The following is an 18,356-nucleotide window of genomic DNA, read 5'->3' as shown; positions in this document are numbered from 1 at the left end:
TAATGTACCTTTACCATTACCTGGGTATCCGTTGTTCCACCTGTAGAAGAATGAACAACACTCCACACCAATTGTAATTAACCAGAATGTAATTTTACTGAGACTGGTATAAACGGTAATCATTATAACTGCATTGCCACACAAAAGTAATATGACAATGTGATAAGTATTCACAAATTATTAATGTGTAAAGATTTCTTGGATGACCCCTGCAGGCGCGTCTCCAAGTGGGACTAGTGCTCAGAGTGACAATGCCTTAACACTGGGCACCTTCACACTTCCAGCACGCTGCACTAATCACGCTAATGCAAGGTTATCAAACACAGCACAGTACAATTGCTCAAGAGCTCCCCCTAAGGTATGATGCTGTCCCTTGTTACTGTAACTGAACACAAGGCCTTTCAGTGGAAGATGTAGTCTCTGGTCTTCTGTCTTCAGCTATTATACTGCAGTGTTTGTAATCCAAGGGTTTAACAAGCAAAGAAGTAACATAAACTGATGATTGAAACTGTTCTTGATGTGTAAAGCACTTATAACCGCCTCCGGTCTCTGAACCACACAGTGTCAGTTCTCAGTGAAATATAGGCTTGAGGCCTGCTTGAACTCAGTCTACTTAAATGAGACCCCTCTGCGGAACTGCAGGTCTCAGCAACACTGTGGTATGAGTGTGTAAAGTGCGTTAAAGAACTTTGGGCGACAGCCCTCTCACCACACCAGGCCTAGAAAGTTGGAAACCTCCGCTCCAGTTGACTCAGTCCTCCTGCCAGCCAGCTCCGTCACGCTGCTCCGCTCCGCAAGATGACCGGGACCCTCAAATGGCTCCATCAGGTGTCTCTGGATCCTCCCGATCCGATCACACTGCTTCTCCAGCACACTGGGATAGAGCAGAGTCCGTGACTTGCTCCGCGAGATGCAGGCCCCGTTCTCTGGAACACTTCCTCACAGATCCTTGCAGGCAGGCCACGCATCCAGAAGAGACATAAAATGGCCGCGCCCGGCTTTTTATTACCTACCCAGCATGCAATTCTGCCACTTAGTTTTCATGGGTAGGTAAGTGGGCATTGTGGGTAGGTAAGTCCTTTCACAAAGTAAATAATTAAGTCACTTCCTGCTTAGCTTTAATCTGAATAAATAACAAGTCTATTCACAAGTATACCACTGGAGGGAGCCAAATACCAGTTTATAGCATTTCTACCATTTAACATTACATACCAAAAATGCCAGCGCTACATATACTTGCATTGTGTTTCTGTTATGCCTCGTAGACACAATCGAACTTTCCGCCAACAAAGCGGTGGAATTTTTTCCGAAGGGCGTTGGCCCAAACTTGTCTTGCATACACAGGGCCACACAATTGTTGGCCAACAATTATGAACGTAGTGACGTACTAGACGTACTACGTGTTTTTTCATCTCTTTAGCGCCACCCTTTGGGCACCTTCTGCTAATTTCGTTTTAGTAGAAGTTTGGTGAGTGTTGATTCGTGCTTTTCTTTTTGCGTTTTTCATTTAGAGCTTTTCACTTCGTGCTTTTCAGTTCGTTTCTGAACATGTTGCGGAATCGGAGGAGATAACGTGTTATTTATTATTGGCCTTGGAGTTATTGCTTTGACATTATTTTTTTGCTTGAATAATGATTTCATTTGGTATATTTTCTATATTTTTGGATGCAAAGAATGCACTTTTTGGTTAAGTTCTATTGCCTATTGGTTGTATCTTTGATCTTAAAAACTACGGGAAAATGATGTTGTGGTAACTTGCCCAAATAAAAAAAAAACAAAAAACATAATAATATTATTCTTGATATCACTAGAAAAAAAAAGCCTATGAAAATTTGTTTGCAATAACTCCATCAGTATTGCCAGAAAAGTAGCTTCATTATTATCCCATTAAAGAAGAGAATTGTGCACTGATTTGCAGAGTTTTCATAATTTGCCGCGTCACAAATGTTAATTCTCCATTACACACGCTAGTTTACAAGACCGATTGCTTCTGCTTCCGAGCATGCGTGTTTGTACTTGGGACTTTTGTCCGACGGACTTGTGTACACACGCTCAGAAAATCCGACAACAGACATTTGTTGGCGGAAAAATTGAAAACATGCTAGCCAACATTTGTTGGCGGAAAGTCCGTCAACAATTGTCCGATGGAACATACACACGGTCGGATTGTCCGCCAACAGCCTGTCATCCAACATTTCCAGTCAGAAATCCAACATTTCCAGTCAGAAAGTCCGATCGTGTGTACCCACAGATTGGACAATTTACATGGCTAGCTATACAAGTGCTAGATTAGCTCAGTCCTGGTTCAAATGAGGACTGTATGGCTATAATTTATTCCTTATCGATATGGAACTATTAAACCACCACCCTAAAAACTCAAATATTATCATTATGCCCCTAATGTATGGAGATGTGCACTGTACAACACTTGGCCTATCTGCCCCCCCTTGGGCAATCTGAGGCTCAAGAAATTAAATGTTTCCCCGGTTTGCTTATGTCTTTGTGTACTCCTGTAACCTATTATGAGTTACTACTACTGTCAATGTTGTAATTGTTTTTAAATGTGCAATATGAAAAAAAGTAGAAATGGGGATTCTAAAATGTGGGAGGGGGGGGGGGGGGCAGAGACTGTAGCAGGAACATCCCACCATTGGAGTCTTCAAAGAATACAAGAAGTGAAGACGTCCATCCATCTCCACCTATATTATTATTAATAAACAGGATTTATATAGCGGCAACAGTTTGCTCAGTGCTTTACAACACGAGGGCAGACAGTACACTTACAATACAAATCAATACAGGAGGAATCAGAGGGCCCTGCTCGTTAGAGCTTACAATCTAGAGGGGAGGGTTAAGTGGAAACAAAAGGTAATAACTGTGGGGGGGGGTGAGCTGATGGAGAAAATTAAAAAACAGTTGTTAGGTGTGAGTAGGGTAGGCTTCTCTGAATAGAAGGGTTTTCAGGGATCGTCTAAAAGCTAATAGAGTAGGAGATAAGCGGACAGATTGGGGTAAGGCATTCCATAGGATTGGAGAGGCTTTGGAAAAGTCCTGGAGGCGAGCATGGGAGGAGGTGATGAAGGAGCTAGAGAGCAGGAGGTCTTGAGAGGAACGAAGAGAACGAGTAGGTCGGTATTTAGAGACTAGGCTAGCGATGTAGCTGGGGGATAAATTGTGGATGGCTTTGTACGTAGTTCTTAGTATTTTGAATTCAATTCTTTGGCTGAACGGAAGCCAGTGGAGGGATTGACAGATAGGGGTAGCAGAGACAGAGCGATTAGTAAGGTGGATGAGTCTGGCAGCAGCATTCATGATGGATTGAAGAGGTGATAGACTATGTAGAGGTAAACCAATTACAAGGGAGTTGCAGTAGTCAAGGCGAGAGATGACCAGTGAGTGAATTAAGAGCTTTGTTGTGTCATTGGTTAGAAAGGGGCGTATTTTGGAGATGTTGCGGCGGCAGGATTTGGACAGTGATTGAACGTGGTGCTTGAAGGAAAGTTCAGAGTCCAGGACTACTCCTAGTACCTTGGCATGTGGGGATGGGTTTATAGTTGTGCCATCCATTTTAACCGAGAGATCAGGGGAAGGGGCATATGGGGGAGGAAAAATCATAAGTTCGGTTTTGGATAGATTGAGTTTGAGGAAGTGGTGTGACATCCAGACTGATATATCTGATAGTAAATTAGTGATACGTGAGGAGACAGAGGGAGTGAGCTGAGGGGTAGAGAAATAGATTTTGGTGTCGTCTGCGTAGCAGTGGTATTGGAAGCCATGGGAGGCTATCAGCTGACCCAGGGAGGAGGTGTAAATTTAAAATAGGAGAGGTCCAAAAACAGAACCTTGGGGGACCCCAACTGAGAAAGGAAGAGGAGAAGAGGAAGTAGAGTTGTAGGAAACGCTAAAGGTGCGGTTGGATAAGTAGGAAGAGAACCAGCGAAGAGTACAGTCATGAAGACCAAAGTCGTGGAGTTTTTTGAGGAGGAGGGGGTGGTCCACTGTATCAAAGGCAGCAGAGAGGTCCAGGAGTAGGAGTACAGAATAGTGTTGATTGGTTTTAGCCATTAGTAGATCGTTTGTTAGTTTTAGGAGAGCAGTTTCTGTGGAGTGTTGAGGACGAAATCCAGACTGAAGGGGATATAAACTCTAAACTTAATACCACTTTTTCCAAAGATGCACCCCTTTTAAAACTAATTATTTACTTCCTACAGTTGTGTTATGGATCAATAAGTTCGTATGTTTGTCAAAAGAATCGGCAGGTGAATTTCCTCTGATGTCTACATAGATTTCTTCTATCTGTAAAGCGTTCCCGTAGTTTGAATGAAATCAAGGACGGTTTGCAGTGTGTGTTCTCTGATGCGCAACAAGGCCTTTTTTCTGAATGAAAGATTTCCCGCACTCCGTACACGAATAAGGACGCTCCCCCGTGTGTATTCTCTGGTGTTTTGCAAGGTTCCCTTTCTGAGTGAAAGATTTCCCACACTCTGAACATGAATAAGGACGCTCACCCGTGTGAATTCTCTGATGTTTAACAAGGACTCCTTTCACAGTGAAAGATTTCCAACACACAGAACAGGAATAAGGACGCTCACGCGTGTGAATTCTCTGGTGCTTGAAAAGGTCTTCCTCAAAAGAGAAAGATTTCCCACACACTGAACATGAATAAGGACGCTCCCCCGTGTGAACTCTCTGATGTTCTACAAAGACTCTTCTATGAGTGAAAGATTTCCCGCACTCTGAACATGAATAAGGACGCTCACCCGTGTGAATTCTCTGGTGTGCAGCAAGATCTTCTTTACGAGTGAAAGCTCTCCCGCACTCTGAGCATGCATAAGGACGCTCACCCGTGTGCATTCTCTGGTGTGTATCCAGGCTTCCTTTATGAGTGAAAGATTTCCCGCACTCTGAACACGAATAGGGACGCTCACTCATGTGAATTCTCATATGTGTATCAAGGCCTCCTTTAAGAGTGAAAGATTTCCCGCACTCTGAGCACGAATAAGGACGCACACCTGTGTGAATTCTCTGATGATTAACAAGGTTATCTTTCCTTTTGAAAGATTTCCCGCACTCTGAACATGAATAAGGACACTCCCCTGTGTGAACTCTCTGATGTTTTACAAAGACTCTTTTATGATTGAAAGATTTCCCGCACTCTGAACATGAATAAGGACGCTCACCTGTGTGAATTCTCTGGTGTGCAGCAAGACCTTCTTTACGAGTGAAAGATTTCCCGCACTCTGAGCATGCATAAGGACGCTCACCCGTGTGCGTGCTCTGGTGTTTATCCAGGCCTCCTTTATGAGTGAAAGATTTCCCACACTCTGAACACGAATAGGGACGCTCACTCGTGTGAATTCTCATGTGTGTATCAAGGCCTCCTTTAAAACTGAAAGATTTCCCGCACTCTGAACACGAATAGGGACAGTCACTCATGTGAATTCTCATGTGTGCATCAAGGCCTCCTTTAAGAGTGAAAGATTTCCCGCACTCTGAGCATGAATAAGGACGCACACCTGTGTGAATTATCTGATGATTAACAAGGTTAACTTTCCTTTTGAAAGATTTCCCGCACTCTGAGCATGAATAAGGACGCACACCTGTGTGAATTATCTGATGATTAACAAGGTTATCTTTCCTTCTGAAAGCTTTCCCGCACTCTGAGCATGAATAAGGACGCACACCTGTGTGAATTATCTGATGATTAATGAGGTTATCTTTCCTTTTGAAAGATTTCCCGCACTCTGAGCATGAATAAGGACAGTCAATAGTATGTGATTGATGAGAAGATTCCCCCTGATCAGAGGGATCCATTGATGTCTCCGGACAGGAAGGTCTGTGATGTATATTTTGTGTATTTGGATTTCCTCCTGGAGGATCCTGTGTGATGACATTATCTTCTGACTTACAATCAGCAGATAATAGAAGATGTCTCTCCGAGGAATTCCTGACATCACATCCATCTGTTGGAAAGAAGTAAAAAAAATATAATAGATCTCAGTAGATGACAAATAACTAGTTTTAGCTCCTCCTCCCCGTCGGTGGAATAAGTGGAAATGCCGATCTCACAGCTGGGCTCCTGTTCTCCCTCCAAAATCAACCAGAAAAGTCTTCACACCGAGTTAATATATGATCTAATCTAATATCTAATATATGATCTACAAATTCTTTAATAATAAATAGCTATGACTGAGGCTTCATTATCCAAAATGCATTAGTGGTTTGTTACTACAATGGATTGCCTGTATGTACCTGGATTTTAAATAATAGTAATAAAACAATTTGAAGATCATATATTGTACTCCAGTGTGAACAACGTCAGTAATAAAACATCATGTTGGTCTAACACTCAAACAGTTTTATAGAGCTCTGTCATGGAAACGGGGTATAAATGTAACATTAAAATATAGAAAAAATAAAATTATAGAATCAAAAACACCCAAAACAACTATGGCACTTTGGGTAACATTTCTTTGTGCATAAATAACAACTATTTTGGAGTAATAATGTAGCAAGGTCTCGGACTTCTAGAGGCCTAATGGTGACCTCCAGGTTACAAGGCATGGTGGTTGTAATACAAGCTTAAGTAATTTGCGTCAGACACTTTTTGGATGCAAAGAGACCTTTTTGTCTCTTGAACAGGAACTGTGGGAGGGAGGGTTTAGGGCCAGGACACCTTTAAGTAGATGCAATGACAATTGGCAGACTCCAAGACTTCTATAGGTAGACAGCTATACAGTGGAAGGCCTCCAGCCGGACACCACTTCTGTACAGGTAGGACCGCTGTCTCCTATGGGAACAAATCTTGTAACAGTCACTAATGGTAGTTGTATTGAACTATTGGTAACACATAATAGTTTTCCTCGCACGCTACAGTCTCTCACTGTAGGTCTTCACTCACTGAGCTCCAAGTCTCTCATTAGACTCTCAGACCCAATCGCCACTGGATCCCCTGAGCTCTTCCAATTCCATAACTCAATATCTTCCTCAAGCATCACCCCCGCTTCCCTGCTGGGTTTCTGGCTTGGCACTCACAGATAGTCCTCAAGCGTCACGTCTGCTGACCCGCTAGATCCCTGGGATGGTACACACTGATGCTCCACAAGCGTCACCTCTGCTGTCCCGCTGGGTCCCTGGCTTGGCACTTGCTGAATTTTTCCCACTTCTTCACCATCCCCGGCTGGTGAGAAGACTGCTCTGGTACTGGCTCCAGCTTACTCACAATGGTCTCTGGTAACAAGGTGGATGGTTCCTTAGTGGCGACAGCTTCCCCTCCACCTCCGACCACAACTGGTTCCCCGTCCGGCTGAAACGTTACTCTCGGTTGGACTCCAATCCTACAGTCCCAACCCTTCGCTGCTTCTGGATAGGCCCTCAGGCAGCCTAGCAGCCAGATGTCCCCAGGATAGGCCTCAGGCTTAGGGCCTAGCAGCCTGGGGCAGCATAACACACATTCACCCAGACACCACCCAAATAAATAGGCCCTCCCAGCAGGCTAATGGACTAAAGAGACCCCTGGCAATTGACTGAGACACCCCATCCATTCGTAACTTGACCTTGCTAAGCCCTTGTCTATCTAATGTCACTAGCATAATGCCACCTAGCGACAGAAGAGAGAAGGTGCAGCAAGTCCAGAACTAGAGAGGAATCAGTGGATCTTATAACAATTACCCAGGGCAACTACTGCCTGTCAAACTAAATTTACTTAGCAACCCTGCCTAAACATCAGGGTGCTACAATAAAGATGCTACATCATTTGTTGTGAACATGACCTTATAGTGGGGAATGGAGAGGGACCTGTCATATGGTGTACAGTGTCTCCTCCTCATTTGTTGGGAACATGACGTTATATTGAGGTATAGGGATGAGCCGAACACACACCCCCCCTGGTTCAGTTCGCACCATTACATCCGAACATGCAAAAAAGTTTGTTCGAATACGCGAACACCATTAAAGACTATGTGACACGAACGTGAAAAATCAAAAGTGCTAATTTTAAAGGCTTATATGCAAGGTTTTGCCATAAAAAGAGTTTGGGGACCCGGGTCCTGCCCCAGGGGACATGTATTAATGCAAAACAAGTTAAAAAAACTGACGTTTTTCGGGAGCAGTGATTTTAAGAATGCTTAAAGTGAAACAATAAAAATGAAATATTCCTTTAAATATCGTGCCGGGGGGGGGGGGGGGGGGTGTGTCTATAGTATGCCTGTAAAGTGGTGCAGTTTTCCCGTCTTTAGAACAATACCAAAGCAAAATCACATTTCTAAAGGAAAAAAAGTCATTTAACACTGCTTGCGGCTGTAATGTATTGTCGGGTCCCAGCAATATACATGAAAATCATTGAAAAAAACGGCATGGGTCCCCCCCCAGCCATTTACCAGGCTCTTTGTGTTTGGTATGGTTATTAAGGGGAACCCCACACCCAAATTTTTTAAAAAAAGTGTGGGGGGGCCCCCAGGCACTATATACTCTGAACAGAAGTATATATATACTATACGGCCTGTCCTATATACTCTGCAAAAAATTGGGCCTTAGGTGTTGGTGGTGCCACAACACTGTAAGCACTCACAATTACTCTTGATGGGCGCAGAAACGGCCCCTGCTGTTAATTATTATATCAAAAATTGTAATTACATGCCCCTGTTAAACAGGGGCAGAAAAATTGGGCCTTAGGCAGTGGTGCCACAACAGTGTAAGATCCTCACAGATACTCTTGTTGGGTGCAGGAACGGCCCCTGCTGTGAAATATTTGATCAAAAATTGTAATTACACTCCCCTGTTAAACAGGGGCAGAAAAATTGGGCCTTAGGCAGTGGTGGTGGTGCCCTAAACCAAAAATATTGTTGGAAGCTAGCATCATCAAGATTGAGGAGGAATAGGATAGTCACACAGCATAGGCAGTCTTCAAGGGAACCCACATCCATAGAAAAATCAATCAGTTACATCAGCATCAGGTGCTTGATAGCTGCTGCTAATCCAAGACTGATTCATTTTTATGAATGTGAGTCTATCAACGGAGTCTGTGGACAGGTGCACTCTATGATCCGTTACAAACCCTCCAGCAGCACTGAATGTGCATTCAGAAAGAATGCTGGATGCAGGACAGGCCAGTAGCTCAATTGCATATTTAGCAAGTTCTGGCCAGTGGTCCATCCTTAAGACCCAGTAACCCAGTGGATGGTCTGTTGGAAAGGTCTCCAAGTCTGCTCTTGCCCCAAGATATTCCTGCACCATGTAATGCAGATGCTGGCAATGGTTGCTTGAACCGATCAGACCTTGGCGCTGAGGACTGAAAATTATCTAAAGGCATCGGTCAGCCGGCCACCTTCTCCACCGCTCTTCCTCTGATTGAACGAAGCCTCACCAACACGTTGTCCAGCACCAGGAAATTGTAACCTCCCAGGGTCTGGAAACGCATCGCACAAACCTTTCTTCATGGCCTCCTGAAGATGTTTCATCCTCTGCGAAGGCAGGATGAGTTCTGCAATCTTACCCCTGTAACGTGCATCAAGAAGGGTTGCCAGCCAGTAATGAACCCTCTCCTTGATACCATGAATCCTCAGGTCCTTTCGCAGGCTTCGCAGAATCAGAGAGGCCATGCAGCATAAGTTTGCAGACGCATTCGATTGTGAGTCCTCTGGGTCACTGAGGATGAGGTTGTCAGGAACTACCTCCTCCCAACCACATACAACTCCTTGGGTTTCTGGGGACTGAGAACCATCCCTTGAAGACTGCTTCTGAGTGTTATCCTCTACATCCATGCTGACACAATCCTCTTCCTCCTCTTCTTCCTGTGTGTTTGGCGAGCCCACAGGAATGCTATCTGGATAAAGGGGGCCTTGAGAGGTAAGGAAGTCCTCCTCTTCCTCCCACTGTTCTGCCTCACGTGCCCTGTTCATTATTCCATGAAGCCTGTGCTCCAACAGGAGGACAAGAGGGACAGTATCACTGATGCATGCATTGTCGCTGCTCACCATCCTCGTGGCCTCCTCAAATGGTGACAGGACAGTGCATGCATCCTTGATCAGTAGCCACTGGTGTGGCGAAAAAAAAAGCCAAGCTCCCCTGACCCTGGTGCCATACTCACACAGATACTCATTGATGGCTCTCTGCTGCGAGTGCAGCCGGTGCAGCATTGCCAACATTGAATTCCACCTGGTGGACATGTCACAAATGAGGCGGTTGGTATGCAGATTGCATTCCCTTTGAATGTCAGCCAGCTAGACACTGGCATTGTATGACTGGCAAAAATGACCACATACTTTTCTGGCTTGCCTCAGGAAATCCTGTAAGCCTGGGTACCTGCTCAAGAACCGCTGTACCACCAAATTCAGGATGTGTGCCAAATATGGGACATGGGTCAAGTGTCTCTGTCGGAGGGTGGAGAGAAAGTTGGTGCCATTGTCACATACAACTAGTCCTGGTTGAAGCTGGCATGGCATCAACCACCTCTGAGCCTGCCCCTACAGAGCTGACAGAATCTCTGGTGTGGCTCCTGTCCCCTAAGCAGACCAACTCAAGCATCGCATGGCATCTCTTTGCCTGAGTGCTTGCGTAGGCCCTTGACCGCTTATGGAGCACCGCTGGTTCAGAGGAGAAATCTGAAGAAGAGGCCATAGAGGAAGAAGAAGAGGAGGGGGTGGAGGAGAGAGCTGTGGCAGAATGACCATTAGCATTTTGGAGGCGTGGTGGAGGAACAAGCTCCAACAATACTGAACCCTGTGCTGCATCCTTCCCAGCTGCCAGCAGAGTTACTCAGTGCGCCGTGAAGGAAAGGTAACGTCCCTGCCCATGCCTGCTAGACCATGAGTCAGCAGTAATATGCACCTTACTGCTGACCGCCCTGTCCAACAAGGCCAAAACATTGCCTTCCACATGCCGGTAGAGAGCAGGAATGGCCTTCCATGAAAAGAAATGGCGTTTTAGAACCTGCCACTGAGGTACAGCACATTCCACAAATTCACGAAAGGGGGCAGAGTCTACTAGCTGAAAGGGCAGCAGTTGCAGTGCTAGCAATTTGGCCAAGCTAGCATTCAGACACTGAGAATGTGGATGGCTGGGATGAAATTTCTTTTTACGGTTTAGCAACTGGGATAGGGAAATCTGCCTGCTAAAATCAGATGGAGGTGTACTGATAGCAGATTGGCTGCAAGTAATTGGGACACCTATTGCTATACCTTCATTCCTCTCAGTGCAGGTTTTTGAGAGGACAGGAGGTATCTTGGGGTTGAAGATCCCAGATGAGGAGCAAGGAGAAATCCGCCTCTTTCTTTGATGTGGGTCTTTCAAGTGCTGTTGCCAATGAACTGCATGGCAGGTCGTCATATGTCTGGTCAAGCATGTGGTGCTCAAGCGGCTGCTGTTCTGACCACGCTTGATCCGCTTCAGACATACGTTGCAAACAGCAACGGTACGATCTGCTGCACAAGTGTCAAAAAAGGCCCACACCAAGGAACTTTTCAAAATCAGTGGGGAGTCAGCAACGCCCTGCACCTGCGGAGCTTTGTGGTGTGATGCAGTAGGGTGGCTGCACTTAAGCTGCCCCCAAGAGGACATCCTGCCTCGTTGGAGTTGTACCTCCTCCTCTCTTCTATCAGGCACCCAAGTAGAGTCAGTGACCTCATCACCCCCTCCCTCCTTGTTACTGGAGCAAACTTGGCAGTATGCTGCGGCTGGGGGAACATGACTGTCAGTTTCTTGTCCTTCTTGGGCACCCCCTCTCTCTAGGCTCACGTTACTCCCTTCCTCAACCTGGGAAGAAACATCGGAGCCTTCTAATCGATGCGCATCCTCCATCAGCATGTACCCGACACTGTGGTCAAATAGCTCAGGGGACTCCTCTGTGCATGATGGTGGAGCTACGGAAGGAGTGACTGTAGCCGGTGGAATAGGCCGCTTTGGCAGCTGCATTGGAAGGCAAACTACTCTGAGCCTGGGTGACAGAGGAGGAGGACAGCTTTGTTATCCACTCCACCAACTCTTCTGCATGTTCTGGCTCAATAACATGGCCAGCAGCAGAAAAAAAGGACAATGGTCACCACCTGCAGAGGATGCACCATGTCCACGACCAGTACTGTTGACTGTAGACACAGAGCCTGCTTGCCCTCTTTTAGTGGCCTGTGAGCGTCTGCCTCTCCTTGGTGGCCTTCCAGACATGATGTATATTTTGTTTGGCAACACCACACTGCACTGTAGTGTGTACTGTGTGTGGCACAATTCTTCCCACTGACATCAACGATGGGGCACAATTCCTCTCAATGACATCAACAATTGGGCCCAGTGACACCAATGATGGGGTACAATTGCTCTCAATGACACCAACGATGGGGCACAATTCTTCCTAATGGCACCAAAGATGGGGCATTGTTTTCTTCTCACTGTCAGGACCTTTTCTATTCCCAGTGGCCACAGTCTGGCTCTCCTAAAGTCTGAGGGACAGTAAACTAGCCACTTGTTCGGAAAAGTTTGGAGACCCCTTATAAAGCACATATAGGACAGGCTAAAACATAGACCCTGGGCTACAGGCTGGTACCTTTGGTGATTGGTCATTAGCAAGTTTTTGAAGACACACCCCTGGGCACCCCCTAATTTTTTTGCTACTGTCCTTAGGTGATGAACCACTTCTCCCTTAGACCCCTTTCACACCAAGGTGCTTCAAAAACGCCCTAAAACGCCTTAGCGTTATTACCGCATTTTTTCAGCGTTTTAGGGGCGTTAGCGGTAAAATTAACGCAACGCTGCAGGCGTTTTAACAGCGTTTTTCAAGCGTTATTGAAGCCATCTTTCTGCTTGCATGTTTATCCTTTGTGAGATCATGTAAAACAAGCAGTGTCTTGTAAAGTAACAAGCCGTGTCTTGTTTTACTTCAAATCTTCATTTTTCTGGGATTAATTCTTTTTTTTGGCACTTTAATTCTGTTTTTTTGGCACTTTGATGGTCTGTTTAATCATTCTGACTTTCCCACAAGTTCAGTCCTGTTGTTGTAGATGCTCTCTTTTCTGCTTGCATGATTACCTTTTTGTGAGATCATGTGAATTTTCTACAGCTCAGGGCAGATTATAGGCGCTATTCAGGCGTTTTTACAGCGTTTTCAATTCATTTCAATGGAGAGAGGCATTTTTGAAGCGCTTTTTTCAACGCCCAAAAGCTGCTCCAAAGATGCTGCTTGCAGGACTTTTCTCAACACCCCGCCAGCGCAACGCCTCAGTGTGAAAGGGTCCATTGAGATGCATGGGGAGCGTTTTAATAGCATTATTTTTAGCGCTAAAATGCTGCAAAAATGCCTTGGTGTGAAAGGGGTCTTATAGAGAAATAACTTTTAGCCTAAAGTGGACCTTCACCATAAACAAAAGTGTCATTTTACATCCCCCCCCCCCTGATATTTGCACACCCCAAACCCGGAAGAAAGCTGATCACATACATGTATGTGATCGTGCCTGCATCTGCTGCCACTTGCAGTATACTGTATGTACTGTGGCGGGTTGTCAGGTGGTTAAACTACAATCCTTATACTCAGAAGTAAAATGAGACTGTGACCCGTTTCTTCCATAGTGTCTATACTTACTTGTGTTGATATGTAGAGAATTTCCATCCTCTTCACTCTTCAGAATCATTCCAACCTCCCTTGTGGAGGGCTGATCACCCCCCACGTATGTCTCTACTTCTTCCTCTTTAACCTCAGATTTTATATTAATCCGTTCTTCACCCTAAACACCAAAAGAATAGAAAACATCTATTAAAGCCGAACTCCAAGCCTATATAAAGGACACAAATGACAGCAATTCTGTAATCCTTAATACATCATTAAATGTATTTTCATTTATAAATGTAAGCAGTGTAAGTACCTGAATGTGACCTGGTATCAGGCTCTCTTGCAGTACCTGTACATAAGAGCTCAGACTGGGAGAGGGAGAAGCAGAACAAGGTGCCAAATCAGCTGTACTGCAGAGCAGAGTGACAGAGGTGAGTTTATCAGTCTGCTGAACCCATGCTGACATGTGAATGAACTAAAGACCCACAAAAGAAAGGAATGATTTAGAAAAAAAAAGAAAACAATAAAATGGGGGGGGGGGGGGGGGGGGATGTAGAGTGCTCAATGAAGGAGCTGGAGATGGGGATTGGGGGGGTGTAGGGAGCAAAGATTTCACTTCACATACAGAATTAAGCAATAAAACAATAGACTAAGTAGAAGGATGTAATCGTACAAATTCAGAACTCTTATGCCGCGTACACACGGTCGGACTTTTCGTCTACAAAAGTCCGACAGCCTGTCCGACAGACTTCCGGCGGACTTTCGGCGGACTTGCAGCAGACTTTCTAACGAACGGACTTGCCTACACACGACCACACAAAAGTCTGACGGATTCGTACGTGATGACGTACACCGGACTAAAATAAGGAAGTTCATAGCCAGTAGCCAATAGCTGCCCTAGCATGGGTTTTTGTCCGTCGGACTAGCACACAGACGAGCGGATTTCGGGGTCCGTCGTAGTTACGACGTAAAGATTTGAAGCATGTTTCAAATCTAAAGTCCGTCGGATTTGAGGCTGAAAAAGTCTGCTGAAAGTCCGGAGAAGCCCACACACGATCGGATTACCAGCCAGCTTTAGTCCGTCGGCGTCCGTTGGACTTTTGTAGACGAAAAGTCCGACCGTGTGTACGCGGCATTACTGTGTGCTCTGCACCGAGACCACCTACCTGATCCTGGTAAAGGAACGTTTTTCGATTGGCATACTATAGTGATATAATATAATATATATATATATATATATCTATATATATATATATATATATATATATATAGATATATATATATATATATGATACACTATATATCAGTGAATTTAATGCTAAATCAATGTTACTGTACCTATTTATATATTTTTTTAGGGATGCACCAAAAATTCGGCAGCCAAAACATTTCGGCCGAAAATTGTGTTTTCAGTATATTGAAGAAAGAAAAAAATACAGATAATCGTGCCGATAATCACGCATGCGCAGTAGCCGTTGGGTGCCGCCCATTGCGGGGTGTCATCCTGGTCAAGGTCCTATCTTACTTGTCCTGTCCTCCCCTCCCCCCTCCTCTCATTGCAGAGCCACAATCTCCCTGTGTCGGGGAGCTGAATTGTCCGGACCGTAGTAACAATGTCCTCCTCGGATCAGTGTGACGTGATCACACGAGGCGGGACAATGCTACTGTGGCCCGGGCAATTCAAATCCAGTGCTGTGACATCGCCGCTCTGATCCGGGCACAGGCAGGCTGCATCTTCTGGGCACAGGCAGGCTGCATCTGATGGGCACTGGTGAGGCTGCACATGACCTGCACTGGTTGGCTGCATTTGACATGCACTGGTTGGCTGCATCTGACAAACATTGGTGAGGCTGCATTTGATGGACACTGGTGAGAACGCATTGATTTCTTGTATCATGTCTGCAGTCTCTGACCATCTCCTGTACCATGTTTCCTAGAGGTGCACCAAATGGAAATTTTGCTAATACTATTAACAGTGTGTTTAAGTTTAAGTAGGAGATTGCAGACATTATACCAGAGATGGTCAGAGACTGAGGACATGATACAAGAGATGGTCAGAGACTGAGGACATGATACAAGAGATGGTTAGAGACTGCAGACTGCATTTTTCTTGCACTAAAAGGTGCCAAAAATGGCCAACAATAAATTCATATTATTTTAAATTGATGATATTAACTAAAAAGTTGAATATCATACAACTGTATAAAAAATATATATATTTTTTAAACTGTCATTTTCGGTTTTCAGCCTAGTGCACCTTCATTTTCGGCACCAAAATTTCCATTCGATGCACCCTTTTTATGAACCTTTTATTTCAATGACAAACATTGAAACCAAATACATATTTAGGTCTACGTGCCCATCTACCTGATGATGGTGAGGGATGGTGTGATCTTCCTGTGTGGAATCCCAGGAATACAAAGGACCTCCTTCCTCTATAGACTGCTGATCCCCAAACATTTCTTTTTTTTTCACTTTAACTTCAACTTTGATGTATTTTAGTTCTTGTTAGAGATTTTGAGTTTTTTTACTATTTTAAGTGATAAAAGTTTCTAAAAAATATATGAAACACATGAATGGTATAATGTAATTGTAGTGTTGGTCTCTGAAGGTTGCTGACAGAGGACAGAGAGAAGTGGTTTTGCTGTGTAGGTACTTCTATTCTGAGTTACTATGTCAGGACAATGGGTGGAGTTGTGCAACTTAACTATAGACTGAAGCCATATAAAGAATATATGCAAGAATGGGTGTTACTCTAGTGAAATGCTGACATAACATTATGAAACAGTATAAGAATCCAAGAGGGTTGAATGGCTAATTCGGAAGAGAGAGAAGGAACCCTACACTATGGAGAATGTAACATCTGATAGCTCTTCCTCCTTCTGAAGCCATCACCATACCATATGTCACTATGCAAGTCTTGTCTTTGCTTATCTTTCTGAAGAATAAACAACTTTTCTTGAAGTATTGTTACTTACTAAGGATTTTTCATTTGCTACTATGAAACAAATTCCTAACATTTTGGTGGAGCTACGGCCCTGGATAAAGACAGACACACACCAACCCACTAGGAGAGATGACATACATATTTACTGTTGTCTTTGACAAGTGGGAACAGCTGAATGCTCCCAGAAGTCTAAGAACCTAATTTCCTGCTTCTTTTTGGTTACACAAGACGCATGGAAGACAGAAGAAGGCAGCAGCCATGAACCACACATGCTTTCATAAGCTTATTACAGCTTTATAACTATTCATTCTATTTCATATATTTTTACCTACGCTGAACTGAACTATTATACTTTTTACAACGTATTTATGATGCAAACTGTGTGACAATAAACTCACACTTGTTTTAAGTCAGTCAGACTATCAATGCTATTCATCCAGAAATGCCCTTGAGATAGAAGTAGAAGATAGAAGAATACTAGAAATGATTTCATTCTTCAGTTCTTCACCCTAAACCCCAAATATGATAGAATAAATTTGTAAAAAGAAACAAGAGACAAAAGAATGTTATCTCAAAGCTTATGCCGCGTACACACGGTCGGACTTTTCGACCGGACTTGTCCGACGGACGCCGACGGACCAAATCCAGCGGACAATCCGATCGTGTGTGGGCTTCACCGGACCTTCAGCGGACATTTCCAGTCGCAAATCTGACAGACTTTAGATTTGGAACATGCTTCAAATCTTTACGTCGCAACTCCGCCGGACCCAGAAATCCGCTCGTCTGTATGCTAGTCCGACGGACAAAAACCCACGCTAGGGCAGCTATTGGCTACTGGCTATTAACTTCCCATTTTAGTCCGGTCGTACGTCATCACGTACGAATCCGGCAGACTTTTGTGTGATCGTATGTATATAAGTCCGTTCATTATAAAGTCCGCCGCAAGTCCGCCAAAAGTCTGTCGGACGGGCTGTCGGACTTTTGTAGCCGAAAAGTCCGACTGTGTGTATGCGGCATTAGAATTCCATTTGCATTCTAGTTGCTCTGTCCCACCTACCTGATTATGGTGAGTGATGCTGTGATCTTCCTCAATAGACTGCTGACCTCCACGCACCAATGTCTCTTCTTCTTCCTCTTTAATCTCAGCTTTGGTGTCTTTCATTTCTTCATCCTAAACCCCAAAGGTGATAGAATACATTTTTTTTTTAAACAGGAAGGTGTTACTTAGAAGAATTTCCTCTTTTAGATCTGTATGCTCAGTCCCATCTACCTGATGATGGTGAGGGATGGTGTGATCTTCCTGTGTGGAATCCCAGGAATACAGAGGACCTCCCTCCTTTATAGACTGCTGATCCCCGCTTATCAACGTCTCTTCTTCCTCTTTAATCTCAGCTTTGATGTGTTTCAGTTCTTCACCCTAAACCCCAAAGATGATAGAATATATGCGTGAAAAGGAACAAGAGATTACATAGAAGAAAGTTATTTCATAACTTAGAATTCTGTTCTGGTGGCTCAGTCCCACCTACCTGATGATGGTGAGGGATGGTGTGACCTTCTTGTGTGGAATCCCGGGAATACAGAGGACGGGGACATCTCTCTGGTGGGTTCCCATTACTGGATCCATCTGTAGGAAACGCACACACTGACTGAATACATTGTTTCTATGAGGTTTATTTACTAAAGCTATAGAGGGCAAAATTAGTCATAATTCTGTAGAGAAACCAATTAGATTCTAACCTCAGCTTGTTTAATTAAGCTTTATCAATAAAACCTGGAAGCTGATTGGTTTCTCTGCAGAAACCAATTTGCTAGAAAGTTTGCCCTTTCTAGCTTTAGTAAACAAACCTCTATGTGTTTATCAGATGATGGGGGATCTAA

General features: G+C 44.4%; 1 protein-coding gene across 1 annotated transcript in view; it reads right to left on the bottom strand.

Moving 5' to 3' along the window:
- Nucleotides 1–1,159: 1,159 nt before the first annotated feature.
- LOC141106866 (uncharacterized) overlaps nt 1,160–18,356 on the bottom strand; it is a 129,453-nt gene continuing 112,256 nt past the window's right edge. Inside the window, 5 exon segments of the mRNA XM_073597793.1 lie at nt 1,160–5,963; nt 13,565–13,706; nt 17,536–17,649; nt 17,749–17,895; nt 18,005–18,102. Coding sequence (XP_073453894.1) covers nt 4,327–5,963; nt 13,565–13,706; nt 17,536–17,649; nt 17,749–17,895; nt 18,005–18,102 — 2,138 coding nt within the window. The 3' untranslated portion in view covers nt 1,160–4,326.

This window comes from Aquarana catesbeiana, linkage group LG08, assembly GCF_042186555.1.
Source record: "Aquarana catesbeiana isolate 2022-GZ linkage group LG08, ASM4218655v1, whole genome shotgun sequence".
In the NCBI taxonomy this organism is placed as follows: domain Eukaryota; kingdom Metazoa; phylum Chordata; class Amphibia; order Anura; family Ranidae; genus Aquarana; species Aquarana catesbeiana.
This window is presented reverse-complemented; position numbering and strand designations above follow the sequence as displayed.